Source organism: Bombina bombina, chromosome 8 (assembly GCF_027579735.1).
Source record: "Bombina bombina isolate aBomBom1 chromosome 8, aBomBom1.pri, whole genome shotgun sequence".
In the NCBI taxonomy this organism is placed as follows: Eukaryota; Metazoa; Chordata; class Amphibia; order Anura; family Bombinatoridae; genus Bombina; species Bombina bombina.
Window position 1 is genome coordinate 46454996 of NC_069506.1, and position 25859 is coordinate 46480854.

A 25859-nucleotide genomic window follows, 5' to 3' on the forward strand; every position below is an offset into this window, starting at 1 on the left:
AAGCTGCCGACATCATTGTTAACAGGCTGGAATGGGTGGCGATGCTGGCGATATAGTCCAACTAGCATGGCCACCAACATTGACGATGTATAGTAAAAGATCCCTTTGAAATATAGCACAGAGCCTAATAAATATACCTATTTACCCATAAATCACTTCAAACAAGCCCACCTCAAACAACCCCACTCTACTTAACCCCTAAACCACCACAAGCCCACCACAAACATCCCCTAACCTGTTAACCTCTAAACACCTATACCACCACAAGCCCACTGCAAACAACCCACTCTGTTTAACCTCTGCACCGCCACAAACACCCCTTACCTATTAACCCCTAATCCTCTACACCACCACAACACCCCTACTCTACTTGGTAGGGCATTGCCCTAAAGTGATTTAGCTCTTTAGCCCATTTATATAAAGAAAAAACTATTCTAAAAAAAAAAACCAACCTATTCTAAACAAAAAACCTATCCTAAAAACAGATTGCCTTAGAAGGACATTTAATAGGCGATTAGACCTTTTTATAAAGCGATTTAGATCTTTTGAGATTGAAAAAAATAAACACCATATTCTAAAAAAAAACACCCCAAAAAATTCTAACTCTAAGCCCCAAAGTTTCTACTCACCCTACTTGACACTCCAGCAGTGCTCCTCTTCATTCTTCATGTTGGCAGTCCTCCAGGGGGTTCTATTCATCGTCATGACGGAGGTCCTCTTGTAGCTTTACCTATGGCGGTACTCTTCCACCTGAAGCGTCTTCTGTCTTCTTCTATCTTCCATCTGGTCCTCTTCCATCCGATCCTTCTTTATGTGATAACCGCTGCACACTGAAGCTTGGATGCAAAATTCCTCCTTATATAATTGGTACCCTTGCATTTCAATTGGCTGATTTTCAAAACCAAATTTAAATCAGCCAGTAGAATGAAATCTTTTTCTATTGGCTGATTTGAATTTGGTTTTGAAAATGAGGCAATAGAAATGCAAGGGTACACCTATATAAGCGGGTACCTCACATTCAAGCTTCAGTTTGCAGAGGTGACCACATGAAGAAAGATTGGATGGAAGAGGATCGGATTGAAGAGAACTGATTCCATGAAGATAAGGAGGACCGTCATCATAAAGAAAGAAGAGGAACCCTGCCAGAGTAGAGCATGTAGGAACCGAGTCAAGTTGGCTGAGTACAAACTTTTTTGGGATTTTTTGATTTGGGCTTTTGTTTAGCATAGGGATTTTTAGAATAGGGTTTTTATTTTTTTCAATCTCAAAAGAGCTAAATCGCTTTAGGGCAATGTCCAACCAAATGCCCTTTTTAGAATAGGGTTTTTTCATGTAAAAGAACTATAATCACTTTAGGACAATTTCCTACCAAATGCCCTTCTCAGGGAAATCTTATTTTAGGATAGGGATTTTTTTAGTTTAGTTTTTTTTTTTTTATAGGAATTTGTTTTAAAACATGTAAAAGGTTTTTTAGCATAGTATATTTTTTTTTTAGAATCAGGTTTTTATTTTTTTCAATCTCAAAAAAGCTAAATCGCTTAAGGGCAATGCCATACCAAATGCACATCTTCAAAGAATGCAGCAGCACCACTTCTCATATAAAAAGTTCCTTTATTAAACACATAGTAGGAGCAGGTAAAATAGAACGACGTTTCGGGTGGTTATCCCTTAGTCATGTTCACATACTGTTTGTTAGACTTAATCACCTTTAAATAGCCATCAGTCAGGTGAGACCACACCTTTCACCTTAATTACTTAGATATACATTTTTCTTAACCTCTATTGCCATCTAGTGGTCTAACCCATATCAAACATACAATTTTATTATATAAAAAAATATTTTTTTTAAAAAAGAGAACAATCACATTTGTTGAAGAGCAGATATCAAAAATGTCAAAATTTAAAATTATAAAATTAAATACCAGAAATGGAATTGTATAAAGATAAAGATATTATACTTTACAGGAATATACTTAAATCAAGTTCTCTATTCATACCATTGGGGATTAAGCAATCTAATTTATTAATCCAAAATGCCTCACGTTTTTTGAGAAGCAGTTCTCTATTGCCGCCACGCCTAGGGCTCTGTATATGATCTATTATTTGAAATCTTAGTTGTGCAATAGAGTGACCTTTACTCAAAAAATGGTGGGCAACTGGGGCCTTTAAATCTCCTGTCCTAATATTTGATTTATGTTGAATTATTCTATCTCTCACCCTCTGGGTCGTCTCTCCGATATAAATTAACCCACACGGACATTTAATTAGATATATAACAAAATTAGCATTACAATTGTAGTAGCCCTTTATTTTAAATTTCTGTCCCGTAAGGGGGTGGATGAATATATCAGATTTTATCATGTTATTGCAACTGGAGCAATTAAGACAAGGAAAACAGCCATTATTCTCTGAAGTAATGTACCCCAATTTGGATTTCTTACTAGAACCCACGTCAGCCTTAACAATTTTGTCTTTTAAACTAGGAAGTCTAGTATAGGCTGGCATAGGTGGTTGGCGGAATGCTAGTACTTCAGGATTACACTCACTCAAAACATGCCAGTGTTTCCTAATGATCCTTTGTATTTCTGAACTGCAAGAATTGTATTCAGACACAAATACCATCCTATCAGGGTCCTTTCTCTTATTGGTATTTCCAATATTAACCCTTTCGTCAGGTAGTTGTATCACCTTATCAATCGTCTCCTGGATCAAATCAGGGGGATACCCACGTTGCACAAATCTAATGCCCATCTCCTGTAGTCTTTGCAAAGCCAGAGTTTTGTCTTTCACTATTCGCTTTACTCTTAACATTTGGCTGTAAGGCAAAGATCTCACCAAAGCAGGTGAATGGGCACTAGAGAAGTGCAGGAGGCTATTCCTATCAGTGTCCTTTCTAAATATATCTGTTTTTAGAAGGGAACCATCCTTATAGATTTTTGTATCAAGGAAGTTAATGGATTCTTCACTCCAAGACATTGTAAATTTAATGCATCTTGATGCCCTGTTCAATTCACTCACAAATTGTTGTAGGGATCCAACGTCACCCCACCAAATGCCAAATATGTCATCTATGTAACGCCACCAGGTGGCGCCACATAGAATGAAGAGCTCATTTTCATATACAAATTTCTCCTCGAAAATATTCATAAAAATATTGGCATAGGTTGGGGCGACGTTGGACCCCATAGCAGTTCCTTGTTTTTGTAAGAAATAAGAATCCTCAAAAAGGAAATAATTGCAGTGCAGAATAATTTCCATTAACTCTATGATAAATTGCTGTTGCATAGCAGTGAACCTATTACTTTTACCAATAGCATATCTGATAGAATCTAAACCACTGCTATGTGGTATGGACGTATAGAGGCTAACAATGTCCAAGCTATACAAGATGCATCTATCCATATTCCCTGGCAAACCTTCAATCTTAGATAAAAAATCATTAGTGTCTTTAATAAAAGACATAGCCTGAGCTACAAATGGTCTCAACAGTCTGTCAAGATATATGGATATATGTGTAAAAATAGAGTCAGAACCCGCCACTATGGGACGTCCAGGGGGGGTCCCTAGATCCTTATGAACCTTTGGGAGAGTGTAAAGTACTGGTATAGTGTATTCCTCTTTAATTAAATAATTTTTGGTTTCATTATCAATAATTCCATTCTGGAATGCTCTCTGAATGCATCTTTTTATGTCTACTGCAATTTTAGATGTGGGGTCTGAGGTTAATAGCATATATACATCAGTGTTAGCTAATTGAGATTTAATTTCACCAATATAATACCCCCTATCTAAAATAACTGTGGCACCGCCCTTATCAGCTTGCTTGCAAATCAATTCTTTATTATTGCAAATTGCTTGTAGGGCTTGACTATCTTTTTTAGACATATTAGGCAAAAATCGTAATTTCTTCTTACAACATTTTTTCTTAAGGTTATCTAAATCAGACTTAACCAATTTCATGAAAACATCAACACTTGAATCATAGCAAGTTGGAACAAATGCACTCTTATTTTTGAGTCCAAGACTCTTAATAGCTAAATCATCAGGGGTAGAAACATTTTTCAATTGACTTTTAAACCCATCATAAGCATTGGAAAAAAAGGATTTTAGCTTAAGGTTTCTATTGAATTTGTAAAGGTCCTGATCTAATTTAAACCAATTGCAATGATCTTGTTTACAAAAAGAAAGTCCCTTCTCCAACACCTTGTATTGGGCATTTGAAAGTTCTACCTTAGAGATGTTCAGCACTAGTGTTTGTTCGCCCGGCGTGTCTTCCTTGGCGGTACCTGTGACACCTTGTTGTGGACTGGTTTTGCGGTGATGCCTCCTACCGCCCCGTCTCCTCCGACATCTGAATCCCCTGAGGTGGATTCCATGGTACTTTCAGAGCTGTTAGCCATCTTCTGTGACCTCCGTTCTCGTCGACGAGCCGCACCGGAAGTGACGTTTCTTGAACTTCCGGTTGGGTCCCGGGTCCACCTGTAAACCGCTCCGGTAAGGTAATCGTTCTCATCACGGTTGAATTTGATCCGCTTCTTATTTTCAAGCTCTTTTTTCAGCTCCATAATCTTCATGTTTATTTCCTTTATAGATTTATCGATGTCGAGATCTCCTGCGGATTGTTTGAGGCTTTCGACTACCTCCTTGATTTCATCTGTCTGGGCATCAATGGCCATCTGTAAATACTCAACCGTGAGTACGATTAAGTCCAGTGAACATTTGTTCAAAATTTGTTCAAATTTAGTGCAATAGTCCTTATTGCTTGATAAGAGTGTTGGTCTTGTACTCATCCTCAATCCTCTAGGGATACGTTTAATTCTGTAGTATTCTGCCAAAGTAGATGCATGTAATTGATAAGACATATTTCTTTTAGCAAGTCTCTCATAATTATTCATATTGACTTCTGTCTGTGGTGTCCTCAGAAAGTCACGAGAGCCCCTTACCAGGGTAGTGATTCTGGCAGCTTCAACATCTGTGTATGCAAAAACCTTTGCTCCTTGGGAATCTAATGTGTCCTCCATGGCAGGGTAGGTGCAGGGATAATAGCAGTAGTAATCCAGACAATGTAATTGAAATCCAGCACTCAGACCCAAGGTGTGTGCAAGCTAGCATAGGATCACTGCAAGGATCCAAACAGTATCCAAAATCTTCAAAGAATGCAGCAGCACCACTTCTCATATAAAAAGTTCCTTTATTAAACACATAGTAGGAGCAGGTAAAATAGAACGACGTTTCGGGTGGTTATCCCTTAGTCATGTTCACATACTGTTTGTTAGACTTAATCACCTTTAAATAGCCATCAGTCAGGTGAGACCACACCTTTCACCTTAATTACTTAGATATACATTTTTCTTAACCTCTATTGCCATCTAGTGGTCTAACCCATATCAAACATACAATTTTATTATATAAAAAAATATTTTTTTTAAAAAAGAGAACAATCACATTTGTTGAAGAGCAGATATCAAAAATGTCAAAATTTAAAATTATAAAATTAAATACCAGAAATGGAATTGTATAAAGATAAAGATATTATACTTTACAGGAATATACTTAAATCAAGTTCTCTATTCATACCATTGGGGATTAAGCAATCTAATTTATTAATCCAAAATGCCTCACGTTTTTTGAGAAGCAGTTCTCTATTGCCGCCACGCCTAGGGCTCTGTATATGATCTATTATTTGAAATCTTAGTTGTGCAATAGAGTGACCTTTACTCAAAAAATGGTGGGCAACTGGGGCCTTTAAATCTCCTGTCCTAATATTTGATTTATGTTGAATTATTCTATCTCTCACCCTCTGGGTCGTCTCTCCGATATAAATTAACCCACACGGACATTTAATTAGATATATAACAAAATTAGCATTACAATTGTAGTAGCCCTTTATTTTAAATTTCTGTCCCGTAAGGGGGTGGATGAATATATCAGATTTTATCATGTTATTGCAACTGGAGCAATTAAGACAAGGAAAACAGCCATTATTCTCTGAAGTAATGTACCCCAATTTGGATTTCTTACTAGAACCCACGTCAGCCTTAACAATTTTGTCTTTTAAACTAGGAAGTCTAGTATAGGCTGGCATAGGTGGTTGGCGGAATGCTAGTACTTCAGGATTACACTCACTCAAAACATGCCAGTGTTTCCTAATGATCCTTTGTATTTCTGAACTGCAAGAATTGTATTCAGACACAAATACCATCCTATCAGGGTCCTTTCTCTTATTGGTATTTCCAATATTAACCCTTTCGTCAGGTAGTTGTATCACCTTATCAATCGTCTCCTGGATCAAATCAGGGGGATACCCACGTTGCACAAATCTAATGCCCATCTCCTGTAGTCTTTGCAAAGCCAGAGTTTTGTCTTTCACTATTCGCTTTACTCTTAACATTTGGCTGTAAGGCAAAGATCTCACCAAAGCAGGTGAATGGGCACTAGAGAAGTGCAGGAGGCTATTCCTATCAGTGTCCTTTCTAAATATATCTGTTTTTAGAAGGGAACCATCCTTATAGATTTTTGTATCAAGGAAGTTAATGGATTCTTCACTCCAAGACATTGTAAATTTAATGCATCTTGATGCCCTGTTCAATTCACTCACAAATTGTTGTAGGGATCCAACGTCACCCCACCAAATGCCAAATATGTCATCTATGTAACGCCACCAGGTGGCGCCACATAGAATGAAGAGCTCATTTTCATATACAAATTTCTCCTCGAAAATATTCATAAAAATATTGGCATAGGTTGGGGCGACGTTGGACCCCATAGCAGTTCCTTGTTTTTGTAAGAAATAAGAATCCTCAAAAAGGAAATAATTGCAGTGCAGAATAATTTCCATTAACTCTATGATAAATTGCTGTTGCATAGCAGTGAACCTATTACTTTTACCAATAGCATATCTGATAGAATCTAAACCACTGCTATGTGGTATGGACGTATAGAGGCTAACAATGTCCAAGCTATACAAGATGCATCTATCCATATTCCCTGGCAAACCTTCAATCTTAGATAAAAAATCATTAGTGTCTTTAATAAAAGACATAGCCTGAGCTACAAATGGTCTCAACAGTCTGTCAAGATATATGGATATATGTGTAAAAATAGAGTCAGAACCCGCCACTATGGGACGTCCAGGGGGGGTCCCTAGATCCTTATGAACCTTTGGGAGAGTGTAAAGTACTGGTATAGTGTATTCCTCTTTAATTAAATAATTTTTGGTTTCATTATCAATAATTCCATTCTGGAATGCTCTCTGAATGCATCTTTTTATGTCTACTGCAATTTTAGATGTGGGGTCTGAGGTTAATAGCATATATACATCAGTGTTAGCTAATGCACATATAAGGACAATTTTTAGAATAGTTTTTTAAGATAGGCTTTTTTTTTAAAGGGTGGGAGGTTAGTTTGATTTAAGATAGAGATTTTTAATTTTGTAATGTAAAAGTTCTAATGCCCTACAAAATGCCCTTCTAAGGGCAATTGTTAGATTAGGTTTTAGTGGCAGTTTAGGGTTTTCATTTTGGGGTATTTGTTTTTTAAGGGTACTTTAGTTTTAGGCATAGCTGTTTGTGTTTTTTATTTTTGGTAGTGCTTTGTTTTAGGGTAGGTTTGCTTTGGGGGTTGTGGCAGTTTAGGAGTTAATAAGTTAGGGGTGGTTAGGTCATTAGGTTATTAGGGGTTAATAGTGTAGCGGAGTGAGGGCACTTAAGGGGTTAATAGTTTAGAGTAGCATTATATTTCTATAAAATGTTAAAATGATATGCATTTTCACATATAATGCATATTATTTTAAATATAATATAGAATTTAAACTGCTTTTCTCCAACATAGGTGTGTCCGGTCCACGGCGTCATCCTTACTTGTGGGATATTCTCTTCCCCAACAGGAAATGGCAAAGAGCCCAGCAAAGCTGGTCACATGATCCCTCCTAGGCTCCGCCTACCCCAGTCATTCTCTTTGCCGTTGTACAGGCAACATCTCCACGGAGATGGCTTAGAGTTTTTTAGTGTTTAACTGTAGTTTTTCATTATTCAATCAAGAGTTTGTTATTTTCAAATAGTGCTGGTACGTACTATTTACTCAGAAACAGAAAAGAGATGAAGAATTCTGTTTGTATGAGGAAAATGATTTTAGCAACCGTAACTAAAATCCATGGCTGTTCCACACAGGACTGTTGAGAGCAATTAACTTCAGTTGGGGGAACAGTTTGCAGTCCCTTGCTGCTTGAGGTATGACACATTCTAACAAGACGATGTAATGCTGGAAGCTGTCATTTTCCCTATGGGATCCGGTAAGCCATGTTTATTACGATTGTAAATAAGGGCTTCACAAGGGCTTATTTAAACTGTAGACTTTTTCTGGGCTAAATCGATTGATTATTAACACATATTTAGCCTTGAGGAATCATTTTATCTGGGTATTTTGATATAATAATATCGGCAGGCACTGTTTTAGACACCTTATTCTTTAGGGGCTTTCCCAAAGCATAGGCAGAGTCTCATTTTCGCGCCGGTGTTGCGCACTTGTTTTTGAGAGGCATGGCATGCAGTCGCATGTGAGAGGAGCTCTGATACTTATAAAAGACTTCTGAAGGCGTCATTTGGTATCGTATTCCCCTTTGGGTTTGGTTGGGTCTCAGCAAAGCAGATACCAGGGACTGTAAAGGGGTTTAAAGCTTAAAACGGCTCCGGTTCCGTTATTTTAAGGGTTAAAGCTTCCAAAATTGGTGTGCAATATTTTCAAGGCTTTAAGACGCTGTGGTGAAAATTTGGTGAATTTTGAACAATTCCTTCATGTTTTTTCGCAATTGCAGTAATAAAGTGTGTTCAGTTTAAAATTTAAAGTGACAGTAACGGTTTTATTTTAAAACGTTTTTTGTACTTTCTGATCAAGTTTATGCCTGTTTAACATGTCTGAACTACCAGATAGACTGTGTTCTGAATGTGGGGAAGCCAGAATTCCTATTCATTTAAATAAATGTGATTTATGTGATAATGACAATGATGCCCAAGATGATTCCTCAAGTGAGGGGAGTAAGCATGGTACTGCATCATTCCCTCCTTCGTCTACACGAGTCTTGCCCACTCAGGAGGCCCCTAGTACATCTAGCGCGCCAATACTCCTTACTATGCAACAATTAACGGCTGTAATGGATAATTCTGTCAAAAACATTTTAGCCAAAATTAACCCTTGTCAGCGTAAGCGTGGCTGCTCTGTTTTAGTTACTGAAGAGCATGACGACGCTGATATTAATATCTCTGAAGGGCCCCTAACCCAATCTGAGGGGGCCAGGGAGGTTTTGTCTGAGGGAGAAATTACTGATTTAGGGAACATTTCTCAGCAGGCTGAATCTGATGTGATTACATTTAAATTTAAATTGGAACATCTCCGCATTTTGCTTAAGGAGGTATTATCCACTCTGGATGATTGTGAAAATTTAGTCATCCCAGAGAAACTATGTAAAATGGACAAGTTCCTAGAGGCGCCGGGGCTCCCAGAAGCTTTTCCTATACCCAAGCGGGTGGCGGACATTGTTAATAAAGAATGGGAAAGGCCCGGTATTCCTTTCGTCCCTCCCCCCATATTTAAAAAATTGTTTCCTATGGTCGACCCCAGAAAGGACTTATGGCAGTCAGTCCCCAAGGTCGAGGGAGCGGTTTCTACTTTAAACAAACGCACCACTATTCCCATAGAGGATAGTTGTGCTTTCAAAGATCCTATGGATAAAAAATTAGAAGGTTTGCTTAAAAAGATGTTTGTTCAGCAGGGTTACCTTCTACAACCCATTTCATGCATTGTCCCTGTCACTACTGCCGCATATTTCTGGTTTGATGAACTGCTTAAGGTGCTCGATAGTGACTCTCCTCCTTATGAGGAGATTATGGACAGAATCAATGCTCTCAAATTGGCTAATTCTTTCACTCTAGACGCCTCTTTGCAATTGGCTAAGTTAGCGGCTAAGAACTCTGGGTTTGCTATTGTGGCGCGCAGAGCGCTTTGGTTGAAATCTTGGTCGGCTGATGCGTCTTCCAAGAACAAGCTACTAAACATTCCTTTCAAGGGGAAAACGCTGTTTGGTCCTGACTTGAAAGAGATTATCTCTGATATCACTGGGGGTAAGGGCCACGCCCTTCCTCAGGATCGGCCCTTCAAGGCAAAAAATAGACCTAATTTTCGTCCCTTTCGTAAAAACGGACCAGCCCAAGGTGCTACGTCCTCTAAGCAAGAGGGTAATACTTCTCAGGCCAAGCCAGCTTGGAGACCAATGCAAGGCTGGAACAAGGGAAAGCAGGCCAAGAAACCTGCCACTGCTACCAAGACAGCATGAAATATTGGCCCCCGATCCGGGACCGGATCTGGTGGGGGGCAGACTCTCTCTCTTCGCTCAGGCTTGGGCAAGAGATGTTCTGGATCCTTGGGCGCTAGAAATAGTCTCCCAGGGTTATCTTCTGGAATTCAAGGGACTTCCCCCAAGGGGGAGGTTCCACAGGTCGCAGTTGTCTTCAGACCACATAAAAAGACAGGCGTTCTTACATTGTGTAGAAGACCTGTTAAAAATGGGAGTGATTCATCCTGTTCCATTAAGAGAACAAGGGATGGGGTTCTACTCCAATCTGTTCATAGTTCCCAAAAAAGAGGGAACGTTCAGACCAATCCTAGATCTCAAGATCTTAAACAAATTTCTCAAGGTCCCATCGTTCAAGATGGAAACCATTCGAACTATCCTTCCTTCCATCCAGGAAGGTCAATTCATGACCACGGTGGATTTAAAGGATGCGTATCTACATATTCCTATCCACAAGGAACATCATCGGTTCCTAAGGTTTGCATTCCTGGACAAACATTACCAGTTCGTGGCGCTTCCTTTCGGATTAGCCACTGCTCCAAGGATTTTCACAAAGGTACTAGGGTCCCTTCTAGCGGTGCTAAGACCAAGGGGCATTGCAGTAGTACCTTACCTGGACGACATTCTGATTCAAGCGTCGTCCCTTCCTCAAGCAAAGGCTCACACGGACATTGTCCTGGCCTTTCTCAGATCTCACGGCTGGAAAGTGAACGTGGAAAAGAGTTCTCTATCCCCGTCAACAAGGGTTCCCTTCTTGGGAACAATTATAGACTCCTTAGAAATGAGGATCTTTCTAACAGAGGCCAGAAAAACAAAGCTTCTGGACTCTTGTCGGATACTTCATTCCGTTCCTCTTCCTTCCATAGCTCAGTGCATGGAAGTGATCGGGTTGATGGTGGCGGCGATGGACATAGTTCCTTTTGCGCGCATTCATCTAAGACCATTACAACTGTGCATGCTCAGTCAGTGGAATGGGGACTATACAGACTTGTCTCCGAAGATACAAGTAAATCAGAGAACCAGAGACTCACTCCGTTGGTGGCTGTCCCTGGACAATCTGTCTCAAGGGATGATGTTCCACAGACCAGAGTGGGTCATTGTCACGACCGACGCCAGTCTGATAGGCTGGGGCGCGGTCTGGGGATCCCTGAAAGCTCAGGGTCTTTGGTCTCGGGAAGAATCTCTTCTACCGATAAATATTCTGGAACTGAGAGCGATATTCAATGCTCTCCAGGCCTGGCCCCAGCTTGCGAGGACCAGGTTCATACGGTTTCAATCAGACAACATGACGACTGTTGCGTACATCAACCATCAGGGGGGAACAAGGAGTTCCCTAGCGATGGAAGAAGTAACCAAAATTATTCTTTGGGCGGAGTCTCACTCCTGCCACCTGTCTGCTATCCACATCCCAGGAGTGGAAAATTGGGAAGCGGATTTTCTGAGTCGGCAGACATTGCATCCGGGGGAGTGGGAACTCCATCCGGAAATCTTTGCCCAAGTCACTCACCTGTGGGGCATTCCAGACATGGATCTGATGGCCTCTCGTCAGAACTTCAAAGTTCCTTGCTACGGGGCCAGATCCAGGGATCCCAAGGCGGCTCTAGTGGATGCACTAGTAGCACCTTGGACCTTCAAACTAGCTTATGTGTTCCCGCCATTTCCTCTCATCCCCAGGCTGATAGCCAGGATCAAGCAGGAGAGGGCGTCGGTGATCTTGATAGCTCCTGCGTGGCCACGCAGGACTTGGTATGCAGATCTGGTGAATATGTCATCGGCTCCACCTTGGAAGCTACCTTTGAGACGAGACCTTCTTGTTCAGGGTCCGTTCGAACATCCGAATCTGGTTTCACTCCAGCTGACTGCTTGGAGATTGAACGCTTGATTTTATCGAAGCGAGGATTCTCAGATTCTGTTATCGATACTCTTGTTCAGGCCAGAAAGCCTGTGACTAGAAAGATTTACCATAAAATTTGGAAAAAATATATATCTGTTGGTGTGAATCTAAAGGATTCCCTTGGGACAAGGTTAAGATTCCTAGGATTCTATCCTTCCTTCAAGAAGGATTGGAAAAAGGATTATCTGCAAGTTCCCTGAAGGGACAGATTTCTGCCTTGTCGGTATTACTTCACAAAAAGCTGGCAGCTGTGCCAGATGTTCAAGCCTTTGTTCAGGCTCTGGTTAGAATCAAGCCTGTTTACAAACCTTTGACTCCTCCTTGGAGTCTCAATTTAGTTCTTTCAGTTCTTCAGGGGGTTCCGTTTGAACCCTTACATTCCGTTGATATTAAGTTATTATCTTGGAAAGTTTTGTTTTTAGTTGCGATTTCTTCTGCTAGAAGAGTCTCAGAATTATCTGCTCTGCAGTGTTCTCCTCCTTATCTGGTGTTCCATGCAGATAAGGTGGTTTTACGTACTAAACCTGGTTTTCTTCCAAAAGTTGTTTCTAACAAAAACATTAACCAGGAGATTATCGTACCTTCTCTGTGTCCAAAACCAGTTTCAAAGAAGGAACGTTTGTTGCACAATTTGGATGTTGTTCGCGCTCTAAAATTCTATTTAGATGCTACAAAGGATTTTAGACAAACATCTTCCTTGTTTGTTGTTTATTCAGGTAAAAGGAGAGGTCAAAAAGCAACTTCTACCTCTCTCTCTTTTTGGATTAAAAGCATCATCAGATTGGCTTACGAGACTGCCGGACGGCAGCCTCCCGAAAGAATCACAGCTCATTCCACTAGGGCTGTGGCTTCCACATGGGCCTTCAAGAACGAGGCTTCTGTTGATCAGATATGTAGGGCAGCGACTTGGTCTTCACTGCACACTTTTACCAAATTTTACAAGTTTGATACTTTTGCTTCTTCTGAGGCTATTTTTGGGAGAAAGGTTTTGCAAGCCGTGGTGCCTTCCATTTAGGTGACCTGATTTGCTCCCTCCCTTCATCCGTGTCCTAAAGCTTTGGTATTGGTTCCCACAAGTAAGGATGACGCCGTGGACCGGACACACCTATGTTGGAGAAAACAGAATTTATGTTTACCTGATAAATTTCTTTCTCCAACGGTGTGTCCGGTCCACGGCCCGCCCTGGTTTTTTTAATCAGGTCTGATATTTTATTTTCTTTAACTACAGTCACCACGGTACCATATGGTTTCTCCTATGCAAATATTCCTCCTTAACGTCGGTCGAATGACTGGGGTAGGCGGAGCCTAGGAGGGATCATGTGACCAGCTTTGCTGGGCTCTTTGCCATTTCCTGTTGGGGAAGAGAATATCCCACAAGTAAGGATGACGCCGTGGACCGGACACACCGTTGGAGAAAGAAATTTATCAGGTAAACATAAATTCTGTTTTTTTTTCTTGTTCTTTTTATTATTTTAAACATAAATATATTTAAAATATCAAAGTCAGAAGTGGAAACTTTACATTTTTACATAACGGCATGCAGTTATGTGAAACTATACATTTTCCACTACTGACTTTGATAACATAAATATATTTTAAACTATATATTTATGTTTAAAATAATAAAAAGAACAAGAAAAAAAGCAGTTAAAATTCTATACAATAATTAAAATAATATGCATTATACATGAAAATAGGAAATGTAAGGGGGTGTCCCAATACTTATAGGATAGAAATTAATGTCCTTTATAGATAAAGGTGTCCGTGCAGTGTTTGTATGAGGGGAACAGGGTAACAAAATAACATTAGATCTTACAGGTTTTCTGATTTTGTACCATAAAACTTTGATATCCTGATCCAATCTCTGAGCCACTGAAACCAGAGTTTCCTTATTAGCCTTTACCTTGTGCCATATTGTAGGTGGGGACTCCGTCTCTCTCACTCTCAATATTCGGCTCACAGGGTTTGTCCAGCTATTCCGCTTGTCAGCGTTCCTCATGGCTTGCGATCTTCCGTACCCTTACGTCACTTTCACTTTCATGTTCGTTTATTTGCTGACCCATGTCATATTTTAACAATTGCACTAATAAAGTCAAAAGTTTTTTATGGAACAGCTGACGGATGAATTTCTTTCCAAATATTATACATGAAAATGCATATAATTTTAACATTATGCCTACATTATTTATCTTGTAAACTGGAACATACCTTCTTGATTGTGAGTTTAATGATATAGGTGCAAACACTTTGAAATGCACTGTTGTGACCATGTTTGTACTTAGTGTGCATTGAGGCATGTCCCCTATAAAAATCCGGTCACCAAGATGAAATATTGTTTTAAGGTCTCCTAGGCTGATGCAATGTTGCAAGGAAGCGGGTTCATGCTTTATACTTTCAGTTATGTTAAAATCCAGTATAAGAAGATATTATATATCCTATATAGCCCTCTTGTTTTCAGATCACACTAAAATAGAAATAAATATTGTCATAAAAAATACTTCTCAAAGTTTAAAAGCGACCATATATGATAGAAAAATGGTGCACAATCTGCTACTCGGGTTACAATAGGTTATTATTATTATCAGTTATTTGTAGAGCACCAACAGATTACACAGCACTAGGTTCCTTTGAAAGTTGCAATTGCGTGATCCCATTTTAAAACCCAGTTATGAAGACGCCAGTACTGTTAGTGACAAAAACGTCAGTATGAGTGTGACTTTGTAGAAATTGGATTTTTGAAGTTACTTCCTACCATGCCAAGATGCATATGGCATTCATATGGTTATATCAGTGTTAGGGATGGATTCGGATTACAATAGGTTAAAGCCAAGCATGAAATTGAGTATTTCCCTTGCACAGTGAAGAAATGTTTTCATTAAATAGACCTTTACTGTAACCATAAAAGGTGTGATGGGCTATTGTATAAGTCAGTTTTGGGTGACCTCCCAGTTTCTATTTCAAGAACAGGTACTTAACACTTGTAAAGGAAACTTCCTAGAAACTCAATGACTGATTTGGTCAGAAAGCTAAAAGCCAATTTGGGAGCAAATCACTGATAGATTGTTTTATTAACACCATAATGCTTTGAACACAATATGCTAAATGAATCACTTCACATTTTAAACGTGTGGAGATATAAAATGTAATTTGTATAATATCTAAATTAGCATATTGTGATCCCTGTTCAAACAAACTACTGTTAGTGTTCGATTAGCTCAGTTTTCAATACTGAGCCTTTCTCATTCAGAATGCTCATATATTTGAAGACAGGCAAATATAAAACAATACATTTACTTTAGTTCGTTAGCTGCCAGACACAGCATTGCAGAAGTCTTTGGCAACCAAAAGGCTAACATTTCACTGGGTAAAGTGAGTGATTTTTTTGGTCCAGTGGTAAACCAAGGAGACAATAGCATCTTTGCTAATCTCTCCATAGAATATCATAACTTGATGCAATGGACCTGGCTTGCAGAATTAATTTTCAAGACATTTGCATTAGGACCTTAATTTACATAATTTGCAAATGTATTTGATACCTCAGAAATGCATCAGTCATTTTAAAGTACTCATTGTATGAGTGATAATGATACTTATAATCACTTCTATGTCTCCTTAAATTGAATTTAAAATTATTATGCGCTTCCTTAAAAAAACGTCTGCAGTTAAAAAAAAAAGTAGATACCTTTCACAAAATGCTTTTTAAAGCTCAGAAGGTCACACTGATAAATATCTACTTCTAGCTAGGCTTAACATAATTGATATTTATAATATAGATCATCTCTAGAGAGCAAGGTTGAACATTATTTCAGGAAATCTATTGTTGAATATGATAAAGAATCTTAAAACAAAGTGTATTGAATTCTAAACCTGTTTTTATATCTAGTGGCTATGAATGTATCTACTATCCTTTGATAGACAATACATCATGCAGCCAAGTCAACATCCACAATGAATTTCCATCATCAAGGACTCCAGTACTTTCAGTGGACAATGAGTTTGATAACAGACTGGATCCTATAGAAGGGATGGAAGAACAATCTAAAAGTTTTGATGGTGAGTAATGCAGTAAATTTAATTTTACTTTTACTCTTTGTTCAATAAAAAAGAAAGTTATGAAACTCCAGTGCGGCATAGGGTAACAGCATATTGCAGAAAAGGGACATTGGTAGCTACACTATCTTAAATAACCTTCTAAAGGAGCTTCCACACCAATTGATGTAACTATTGTGTGAAACTTTTAATGTGGAGACCTAATCCAGATTTTTGAAAACTCGAGCAGCGGCCTTTCATCACTCCCCCCGGACCCCCGGGAACAACATCCAACCTCATGCTGCTATATACAGCAACACCTTTCTATTGATACTGTACTTACCCTGTGCTCAACCTGGGCAACCACTAATGAGACAGATGGAACAATGTAGACCGACTGTAATGGAGGCAATAGACACCTGGGAACGTAAGGTCCGTCGTTAATGTCTCAGCACGTTTATGACCTACAGAGAGGCTTGGGAACTGTGCTGACATTATTGCAGCTAGAACATAAGAGATCCATTGAGTGTGGTCACCCGCAAATGCAGAACTCTGAGAAGTCATCAACACAAGACGACATACCGCCTTCAGCTCAGCAATATACGCAACAGGCCCTTCCACGTGGTGCTCAATACCGGGAGATTACCACCGGGAGATTGCCATAGAGTAAGATATAGGGAGGACAGGTCACTAGTAAGTGATTTTACATTCAACAGGCTCCTTTATGAAACAGAGATGCTATTTCTATATATAGGTGATATTCCAAGCTCTGCTGACTTCTGTTGCTCTGTAACTGAAGGACTACTTCTGGCCAAATAAACAAAGCCAAAATCGTTTTGTAGTTGGCTAATTGTCTGAGACATGTTTTTTTTTATATCAGTTAAGCCGATAGGCTGACTGTGAGACTTAATACCACATTGTTAACTAGTTACGTTACAGCTAGAGATGATCGTAGTTAAGATGTTTAACAATACCTGTTATTGTACATAATATTGATTAAATATAGGAGCCCCTACAAGGGGAAATCGTCCAAATGTTATATTATCCACTTTAGTAATAGCCTCATAGATGGAGCCTGCAAATATAATGCAATTCAAACTAGCTTTGGTGTGCATACATATATTCTTAGGTTTACTTAAATGCTGATCATAAATCACTCTTCTCTTACTTTTTGTTTCTATTGTGCAGACGTGACTTATTGCCACTTTTGTATGGAGCAGCCTATCATGAGTTATTTGCATACACAGGGCTTAGAGGCTATCTAACCATATGTTTGTTTTAATTTTGTTGGATACTCACTATTAGACTATATTGACTTATTTCCCTAATAGTTTAATAGATGTCCCTTTAATGTTCATTGGGAACCACATTTTTATCAATTTGCTATATATCTAATCTGAAGACCAATAATAGGTCATCCTTAGGGAGTGTTTATTTAATAAAATAACTAGTCCATTCAGGTGCCTTTTTATTACTATATTCAGTGCCTCTGAGATTAACATCTTCCACTTTACTAGGGAGTCAAAAGGACCATATATGTAGTTTACATATATAGCTACTAGGAATTTTCCCACCTACAAATATAAATAATACCTGTCATCGGGTATAGGGCTCGTATCTGGGTGGCAGGGTTTAAATACTCTTGTTTACGGAAAATTATTTTCCTATATTCTACTACTGATATAGCTAACACCTAGATATAAGTCCACAGGTTTCACAACACTTTATTGTTGCACAAGTATTCTTAGCTTATTTGTCTGTTGTGTGATCTCTCATATGCTCCTGCACCTACTACCATTTCCATCTAAAGGGGAGTAGAGTCCACGGCTTCATTCATTACTTTTGGGAATAAAGAACCTGGCCACCAGGAGGAGGCAAAGACACCCAAGCCAAAGGCTTAAATACCTCCCCCACTCCCCTCATCCCCCAGTCATTCTTTGCCTTTCGTCACAGGAGGATGGCAGAGAAGTTCCGAAGATTCGCAGTAGTCTCTTATGGAGGGTAGTACTCTTCTGAATGGGACTGGAGTTTTAAGTAGTCCTATCAGCCTCTTAGTGAGAGCCTAAGTAAAAATTAGAGTCAGGAGATGCAGGGAGAGTCTTTCTGCGAAACCATCCCGACTCATATTAACAGTTCCACAAGCAATCAGCGTTGACGAGTTTCGCTGCCTGCTTTCTGCACTCAAGTCCATGTCAGGAGCGATGCTTCTACCTGTCACACTTGAAGGGTCTTGTTCCTGTTCCACGGCATAGATTCTGGTAAGATTGTTTCATTTTTTTATACATAATGATAACACAGAAGACGACAGGGTCACAGTGTGGCGCCTTTTATCTTATGGAATCAAGGGTTTAAGGGGATTATTGAATAGGGGGCTTTATACATGATATTGTTTATTGTGTGATTGCTGCATTATGTGCAAGATGAGGCTCTGGCAATGGTGGAACTTTCAGGTTGACTTCCGGGAGTATTTGCGCGGCTTGTTTTTGGCACACTTTCTCCTTAGTGCAGGGGTGGTCCTGCGAGGCATCCCATGTGACCGGATGTGGCAGTCTCCACTTCCTGTGTGATCTACGGCACAGTAGACAAAGCGGTTTCTGAGGTCCAGGTCATAGGAGGTGATGAGTGCCCCGGCCATTGGAGGTATAAAGGTGCCTGTTTATTAAGTCCATAATAAAAGCACAAGCTATGGAAGACTCTGACGCGTTAGAGGGTACTCCCTCTTTAACAAAGTCTAATTCCTGTGTTTATTGTGAGGAGGTTCTTGTAGGTCAGCCTGCTCAACTATGTTCCACATGCCTTTATAAAGTTGCGACATCTAAAAATAAAGGGATGTCTAGTACTACTGAGCCGTCCACCTCTGAGGGCTCCCCGTCCCGTGAGGAGCGTTCCCTACTTTCATCTCCGAGTGCACATGCAGCGCCCCAGGGTCCAACCATTACTCCTACGGAAGAGATTCATTGGCCGTCAGATTTTACAGATTAACTGCAAACGGCGGTATTGAAAGTGATTCATGTCTTACCACGTTCTGCTAAGCGCAAGCATATCATGGTGGCCCAGCCCAGGGGTTGTCTACACCTATGGAAATATCAGAGGCGTTATACGATGACGAGGCCCATTCCGATTCTTCGGAGGAGGCTCCTTCTGGGTCGGAGTCCGTGTCATCTCATCCTCCGGCTGCGGAGGAGCCTGACTTTAGGTTTAGGATAGAGAATTTGCGCTTTTTGCTGTAGCAAGTGCTTGCTACTCTGGAGGTCCCGGAACTGAAGCTTCCAGAGGAACCTTCGATTCCTAAGCTTGATAAGGTATACAAGGACAGGGTGGTGCCTCAGACCTTTCCGCTTCCTGTTAAGATGACTAATGTTATTAAGCGCTACGGAATTTGACGGCGCTATACAAATACATGATGATAATAATAATAATAATAAGATTACATGGGAGCGATTAGGTTCTTCCTTTTCCCCTTCTTGAAAACATGTTAAGGAAAATGTTTCAGCACACAGGGTTTGTTTTTCAACCGGCAGCGACTGTGGCCGCAGTTTCTGGAGCTGCAACGTATTGGTGTGAATCCCTGTGTGATATGGTCGAGAGGGAGACTTCCATCGACTAGATACAGGATACGATTAAGGCATTGAGGGTCGCCAATTCTTTCATTTGTGACGTCAATTTGCAAATTATTCGCCTGAATGTAAAGGTTTTAGGATTTCCGTTTTAGTTTGCAGGGCTCTGTGGCTAAAGTCTTGGTCTGCAGACATGACCTCTAAGTCGAGGCTGTTGTCTCTCAAATTTTTGTTTGGTCCAGGATTAGACTTGATCATATCCACAGTTACGGGAGGCAAGGGAGCTTTCCTACCACAGCATAAGAAGGCTAAGCCTAAAGGATCTACTTTTCATCCCTTTTGTGCAGACAAGTCCCAGCGCCAGCAGCCAGCCGCGAAAGTGGATCAGTCCAAGGGAACTTGGAAGCCTGCTCAGTCTTGGAACAAGTCTAAGCAGAACAAGAAGCCCGCTGAGACAAAATCGGCATGAAGGGGCGCCCCCCGACCGGTCTCCGGACCAAGTAGGGGGCAGATTGTCTCTCTTCTTCAAAGTTTGGTTGCAGGATGTTCAGGACCCTTGGGTCCTGGAGGTTGTTGCCCAGGGTTACAGGATAGAATTCAGGTCCCAACCGCCTAGGGGCAGATTTCTCCTGTCAAACCTGTCTTCAAGACCGTAAAAGAGAGAGGTCTTTCTAGAATGTGTAAGGGATCTCTTCTCTCTAGGTGTTATTGTACCAGTACCCCAAGCAGAAATGGATCTAGGGTACTATTCAAATCTTTTTGTGGTTCCAAAGAAGGAGGGCACGTTCTGCCTGATTCTGGACCTAAAGTGTTTAAACAAGTTTCTGGCTGTTCCATCGTTCAAAATGGAAACGATCAGATTGATTCTGACCCTAGTTCAAGAGGGGCAGGTCATGACGACAATAGACTTGAAGGATGCTTACCTTCATGTTCCAATTCACAGGAACCACTTCAAGTTCCTAAGATTTGCGTTTCTGGACCAACAGTTCCAGTTTGTGGCCCTTCCTTTCGGTCTGGCGATGGCCCTGAGAGTCTTCATGAAGGTTCTGGGGGTGCTACTTGCCGTGGCCAGATCCAGGGGCATTTCTGTGGCGCCCTATTTTGACGACATCCTAGTCCAGGCGCCGTTGTTCAGCCTTCTCACAGATCAACAATGCAGGAAGATTGAGTCCACCTGTCTTGCCCTTCAGTCCTCCTCAAGCCCTTAGGTGACTCAGTGTATGGAGATGATCGGGCTCATAGTCTCGAGCATAGACATCATCCCTTTCGCCAGGTTCTATCTCAGACCTCTGCAATTGAGCATGTTGAGACAGTGGAACGGCTATCTTTCAGATTCAGCGGATATCCATGGATGCTCGGACCAGGGACTCCCTCTCTTGGTGGATCCGTCTGAAGCATCTGTCCCTGGGAACTTCCTTCTTGAGACTGTCCTGGGAGATTGTGACCACGGACTCCAGTCTCGCAGGATGGGGAGGTGTCTGTGGTGCCAGGATGGCACAAGGAAAATGGACCCGGGAGGAGTCTCTCGTTACAATAAATATTCTGGAACTTCGAGCAATTTACAATGCTCTGAGGGTGTGGCCTCCTCTGGGGTCATTCAGCTTAATCAGATTCCAGACCGACGACATTACCTCAGTGGCTTACATCAACCATCAGGGGGGTACGAGGAGCTCCCTAGCAATGAGGAAGGTGTCTCGGATTTTGGAGTGGGCGGAGTCCCACAGCTTTCAGCGATCCACATTCCAGGTGTGGACAACTGGGAAGCGGACTTTCTCAGCAGGAAATCCTTCCATCCGTGGGAATGGTCTCTTCACCCCAAAGTGTTTGCGGAGATTTGTCTCAGATGGGGAACGCCAGATATAGATCTCATGGCGTCCAGACTCAATTGTAAGCTACCCTGATATGGGTCGAGATCGAGGGATCCCCAGGCAGAGCTGATAGATGCCTTAGCGGTGCCTTTGGGATTCAGCCTAGCTTACATTTTTCCACTGTTACCACTTCTACCTCATGTAGTGGCATGCATCAAACAGGAGCGAGCTTCGGACATTCTGATTGCTCCATCATGGCCGTGGAGGACGTGGTTTGCGGATCTGGTGGGTATGTCATCCTCTCCGGCATGGAGGTTACCCTGTTGCAGGGATCTGCTGGAACAGGGTCCCTTTCAACATCAAAATCTCGTTTCTCTGAGGCTGACTGCGTGGAGATTGAACGCTTAGTCTTAGCCAAGAGAGGTTTTTCTGAAAGTGTGATTGACACTCTAGTTCAGGCATGGAAGCCAGTCACTTGTCGCATCTACCATAAGGTGTGGAGGACTTACTTGTCCTGGTGTGAGAAGCAGGGATATCCTTGGCACAAGGTGAAGGTATCCAGGATTCTGTCCTTTCTCCAGGAGGGTTTGGAGAAGGGTCTTGCCACTAGTTCCTTAAAGGGACAAATTTCGGTATTATCAGTCTTGTTGCACAGGAGACTCGCTGAGCTTCCTGACATTCAATCCTTCGTTCATGCTCTGTCTAGAATGAGCCCTGTCTTTAGGCAGTCTGCTCCCCCATGGTACTTAAACTTAGTCCTTAAGGTATTGCAGAGGGTTCCGTTTGAGAGTATGCACTCCATTGACATTAAGATTCTGTCCTAGAAGGTTCTCTTCCTGTTGGCTATTGCATCGGCATGCAGAGTGTCTGAGCTCGCTGCCTTGCAATTCGAGCCTCCTTACCTGTTTTTTCATGCAGATAAGACGGTTCTTCGCACCGGTTTGGGGTTTCTTCCCAAGGTGGTGTCTAACTGTAACATCAATCAGGAAATAATTGTTCCTTCATTGTGTCCTAACCCTTCATCTTCTAAGGAGAGGTTACTTCATAATCTGGATGTGGTTCGTGCCTTGAAGTTCTATCTTCAGGCTACAAAGGATATTAGACAGTCTACATCTCTTTTTGTGGTGTATTCCGGGACGCGCAATGGGTAGAGGGCCTCTTCTACCTCTTTGTCTTTTTGGTTAAGGAGTTTGATTCACTTGGCCTATGAGACAGAGGGACATAAGCCTCCTTAGAGGATCACGGCTCATTCAACTAGAGCTGTGGCTTCGTCTTGGGCCTTCAAGAATGATGCCTCTATGGAGCAGATTTGTAAGGCGGCTACCTGGTCCTCCTTACACACTTTTACAAAGTTTTACAAATTTGACGTTTTTGTTTCTGCGGAAGCTGTTTTTGGGAGAAAGGTTTTACAGGCTGTAGTGCCCTCAGATTAAGGTCCGCCTTTTTACCCTCCCCGTTTCATTCAGTGTCCTCTAAAGCTTGGGTATATGTTTCCCAAAAGTAATGAATGAAGTCATGGACTCTCCTCCCCTTTAGATGGAAAACATAAATTATGCTTACCTGATAATTTAATTTCCATCATGGGAAGGAGAGTCCACGGCTCCCGCCCGTAGCTCCGGTGGGCGGACCTAAATTTAATTTATCTTCTGGCACCATTTATACTCTGATTTTTCTCCTACTGTTCCTTGTTCCTTCGGCAAAATGACTGGGGGATGAGGTCAGTGGGGGAGGTATTTAAGCTTTTGGCTGGGGTGTCTTTGCCTCTTTCTGGTGGCCATGTTTTTTATTCCCAAAAGTAATGAATGAAGCCGGGGACTCTCCTCCCCACGATGGAAATGAAATTATCAGGTAAGCATAAATTATGTTTTATATCCCAGGCAATAATTCAGATCACTATGTATTGTTGTTATATATTTAATATCTTGAATAATAGAAGATGGTTCTTAATATCCTCTATAATCCTAGAATTATATACGGTGAGTTTACTAAATATTTGTTCTTATACCTTTCATTTGTTTTATGATGAGTCCAAGAGAGACCCTTTTGCTAATGTGCCACATAATAATAATGCTGCTGTAACATTAATCCCCCAGACACGCCCCCCCCCCCAACTATATTCCAAGGTCAAAGAGTGACCATATTTAACATTAGAGCTCCTCCCCTAAACCATACAGATTACATAGGTCCATGAGTGGTCTTCTGAAGTTTTGGAGGTGCATTAATTTATCCCCTATTAAAAGAAAAAAATGAGGGTCCACTTCTACAGCTCACTAGTATTAATCTTTTGTATTCACACAGTTTTGTGCGCTTTAATCTATTACTTGATCCCTGTACATTTTGGTAAAAAATGTTGATGTACCCAATGTATATTTTATTGAACTCTTACTTAATGTTGTATATTTGAACAACCTCAATAAAAAAAAAAGAAAATTATATTGATTAACGCATATTTGTAGTAACTTTACATTTAACTTTTTAAATTAAAATAGAAAAGAATAACCAATTATGATTTTGTTTTTGTGTTAATTATATTCAGATGATTTATAGTTGGTCATACTGTCTTAAAATTAACCTCTTTTTATTGTTTTTATTAATTTAAACAATAATTTTTAACCCTGACTATATTTATACTTAGTGACTGTCATGGGCGTCAATTGTCAAAGCTGAGTATTCTGTACAGGTGCGTTGTTATGATCAACCAAGTACACCATATTTTATAATGAGGTATAGGAACATTGATAATGCATAGAAGGGGGAACAACAAAAATGAGAGAAAGAAACAGTTCAATTTAATAAAATGTATTGTAAATTTTGCGATAATCTTGGCAAATAATGCTAAACAAGCAATGGCAAATTTCATGCTTCTGTATTCAACCAAAAGTAGAAAGTTATTATTTAGGCAACTGTCAATCTTGTGAGCTAATACATAAAATGGTTGTGTTGTGCTGCATTTATGGCTGACACATCCATTTCTGTTCCTCTTGGGTATTATCTAAGGAAGTATTACATTGTCTTTTTGTTGTTGTAGCACCATGACAACAGATAGGCAATAGACCACTAGAACACACTCCATTCACCTCAACATTTATACATATCCCTTCACCAACTACATTCCAGTCACAGCCTAAGATTATACAGCACTAAAGAAATGGAATGGGTCAAGATGTAGCTTGAGTAACATAAAACTAGAACACCAGATCATTGTTTTTGGGTAAGCATAGATTAGAAGAACACAACACATTTATTTTGTTAATGCAATTGGTCATTTAGAACCATATATGGTATTGCACACTCAAGATGATAACAGGCTCATTGATTTTACCATATATGGTAATAGATATTTGTGAATAAATACATATACAGGGAGTGCAGAATTATTAGGCAAATTAGTATTTTGACCACATCATCCTCTTTATGCATGTTGTCTTACTCCAAGCTGTATAGGCTCGAAAGCCTACTACCAATTAAGCATATTAGGTGATGTGCATCTCTGTAATGAGAAGGGGTGTGGTCTAATGACATCAACACCCTATATCAGGTGTGCATAATTATTAGGCAACTTCCTTTCCTTTGGCAAAATGGGTCAAAAGAAGGACTTGACAGGCTCAGAAAAGTCAAAAATAGTGAGATATCTTGCAGAGGGATGCAGCACTCTTAAAATTGCAAAGCTTCTGAAGCGTGATCATCGAACAATCAAGCGTTTCATTCAAAATAGTCAACAAGGTCGCAAGAAGCGTGTGGAAAAACCAAGGTGCAAAATAACTGCCCATGAACTGAGAAAAGTCAAGCGTGCAGCTGCCAAGATGCCACTTGCCACCAGTTTGGCCATATTTCAGAGCTGCAACATCACTGGAGTGCCCAAAAGCACAAGGTGTGCAATACTCAGAGACATGGCCAAGGTAGGAAAGGCTGAAAGACGACCACCACTGAACAAGACACACAAGCTGAAACGTCAAGACTGGGCCAAGAAATATCTCAAGACTGATTTTTCTAAGGTTTTATGGACTGATGAAATGAGAGTGAGTCTTGATGGGCCAGATGGATGGGCTCGTGGCTGGATTGGTAAAGGGCAGAGAGCTCCAGTCCGACTCAGACGCCAGCAAGGTGGAGGTGGAGTACTGGTTTGGGCTGGTATCATCAAAGATGAGCTTGTGGGGCCTTTTCGGGTTGAGGATGGAGTCAAGCTCAACTCCCAGTCCTACTGCCAGTTTCTGGAAGACACCTTC

General features: G+C 40.7%; 1 protein-coding gene across 1 annotated transcript in view; it reads left to right on the top strand.

Moving 5' to 3' along the window:
- MORN1 (MORN repeat containing 1) overlaps positions 1-25859 on the top strand; it is a 569760-nt gene that overhangs the window by 219453 nt on the left and 324448 nt on the right. Inside the window, exon 10 of the mRNA XM_053690352.1 lies at positions 16123-16292. Coding sequence (XP_053546327.1) covers positions 16123-16292 — 170 coding nt within the window. The remainder of the gene's footprint in view (positions 1-16122; positions 16293-25859) is intronic.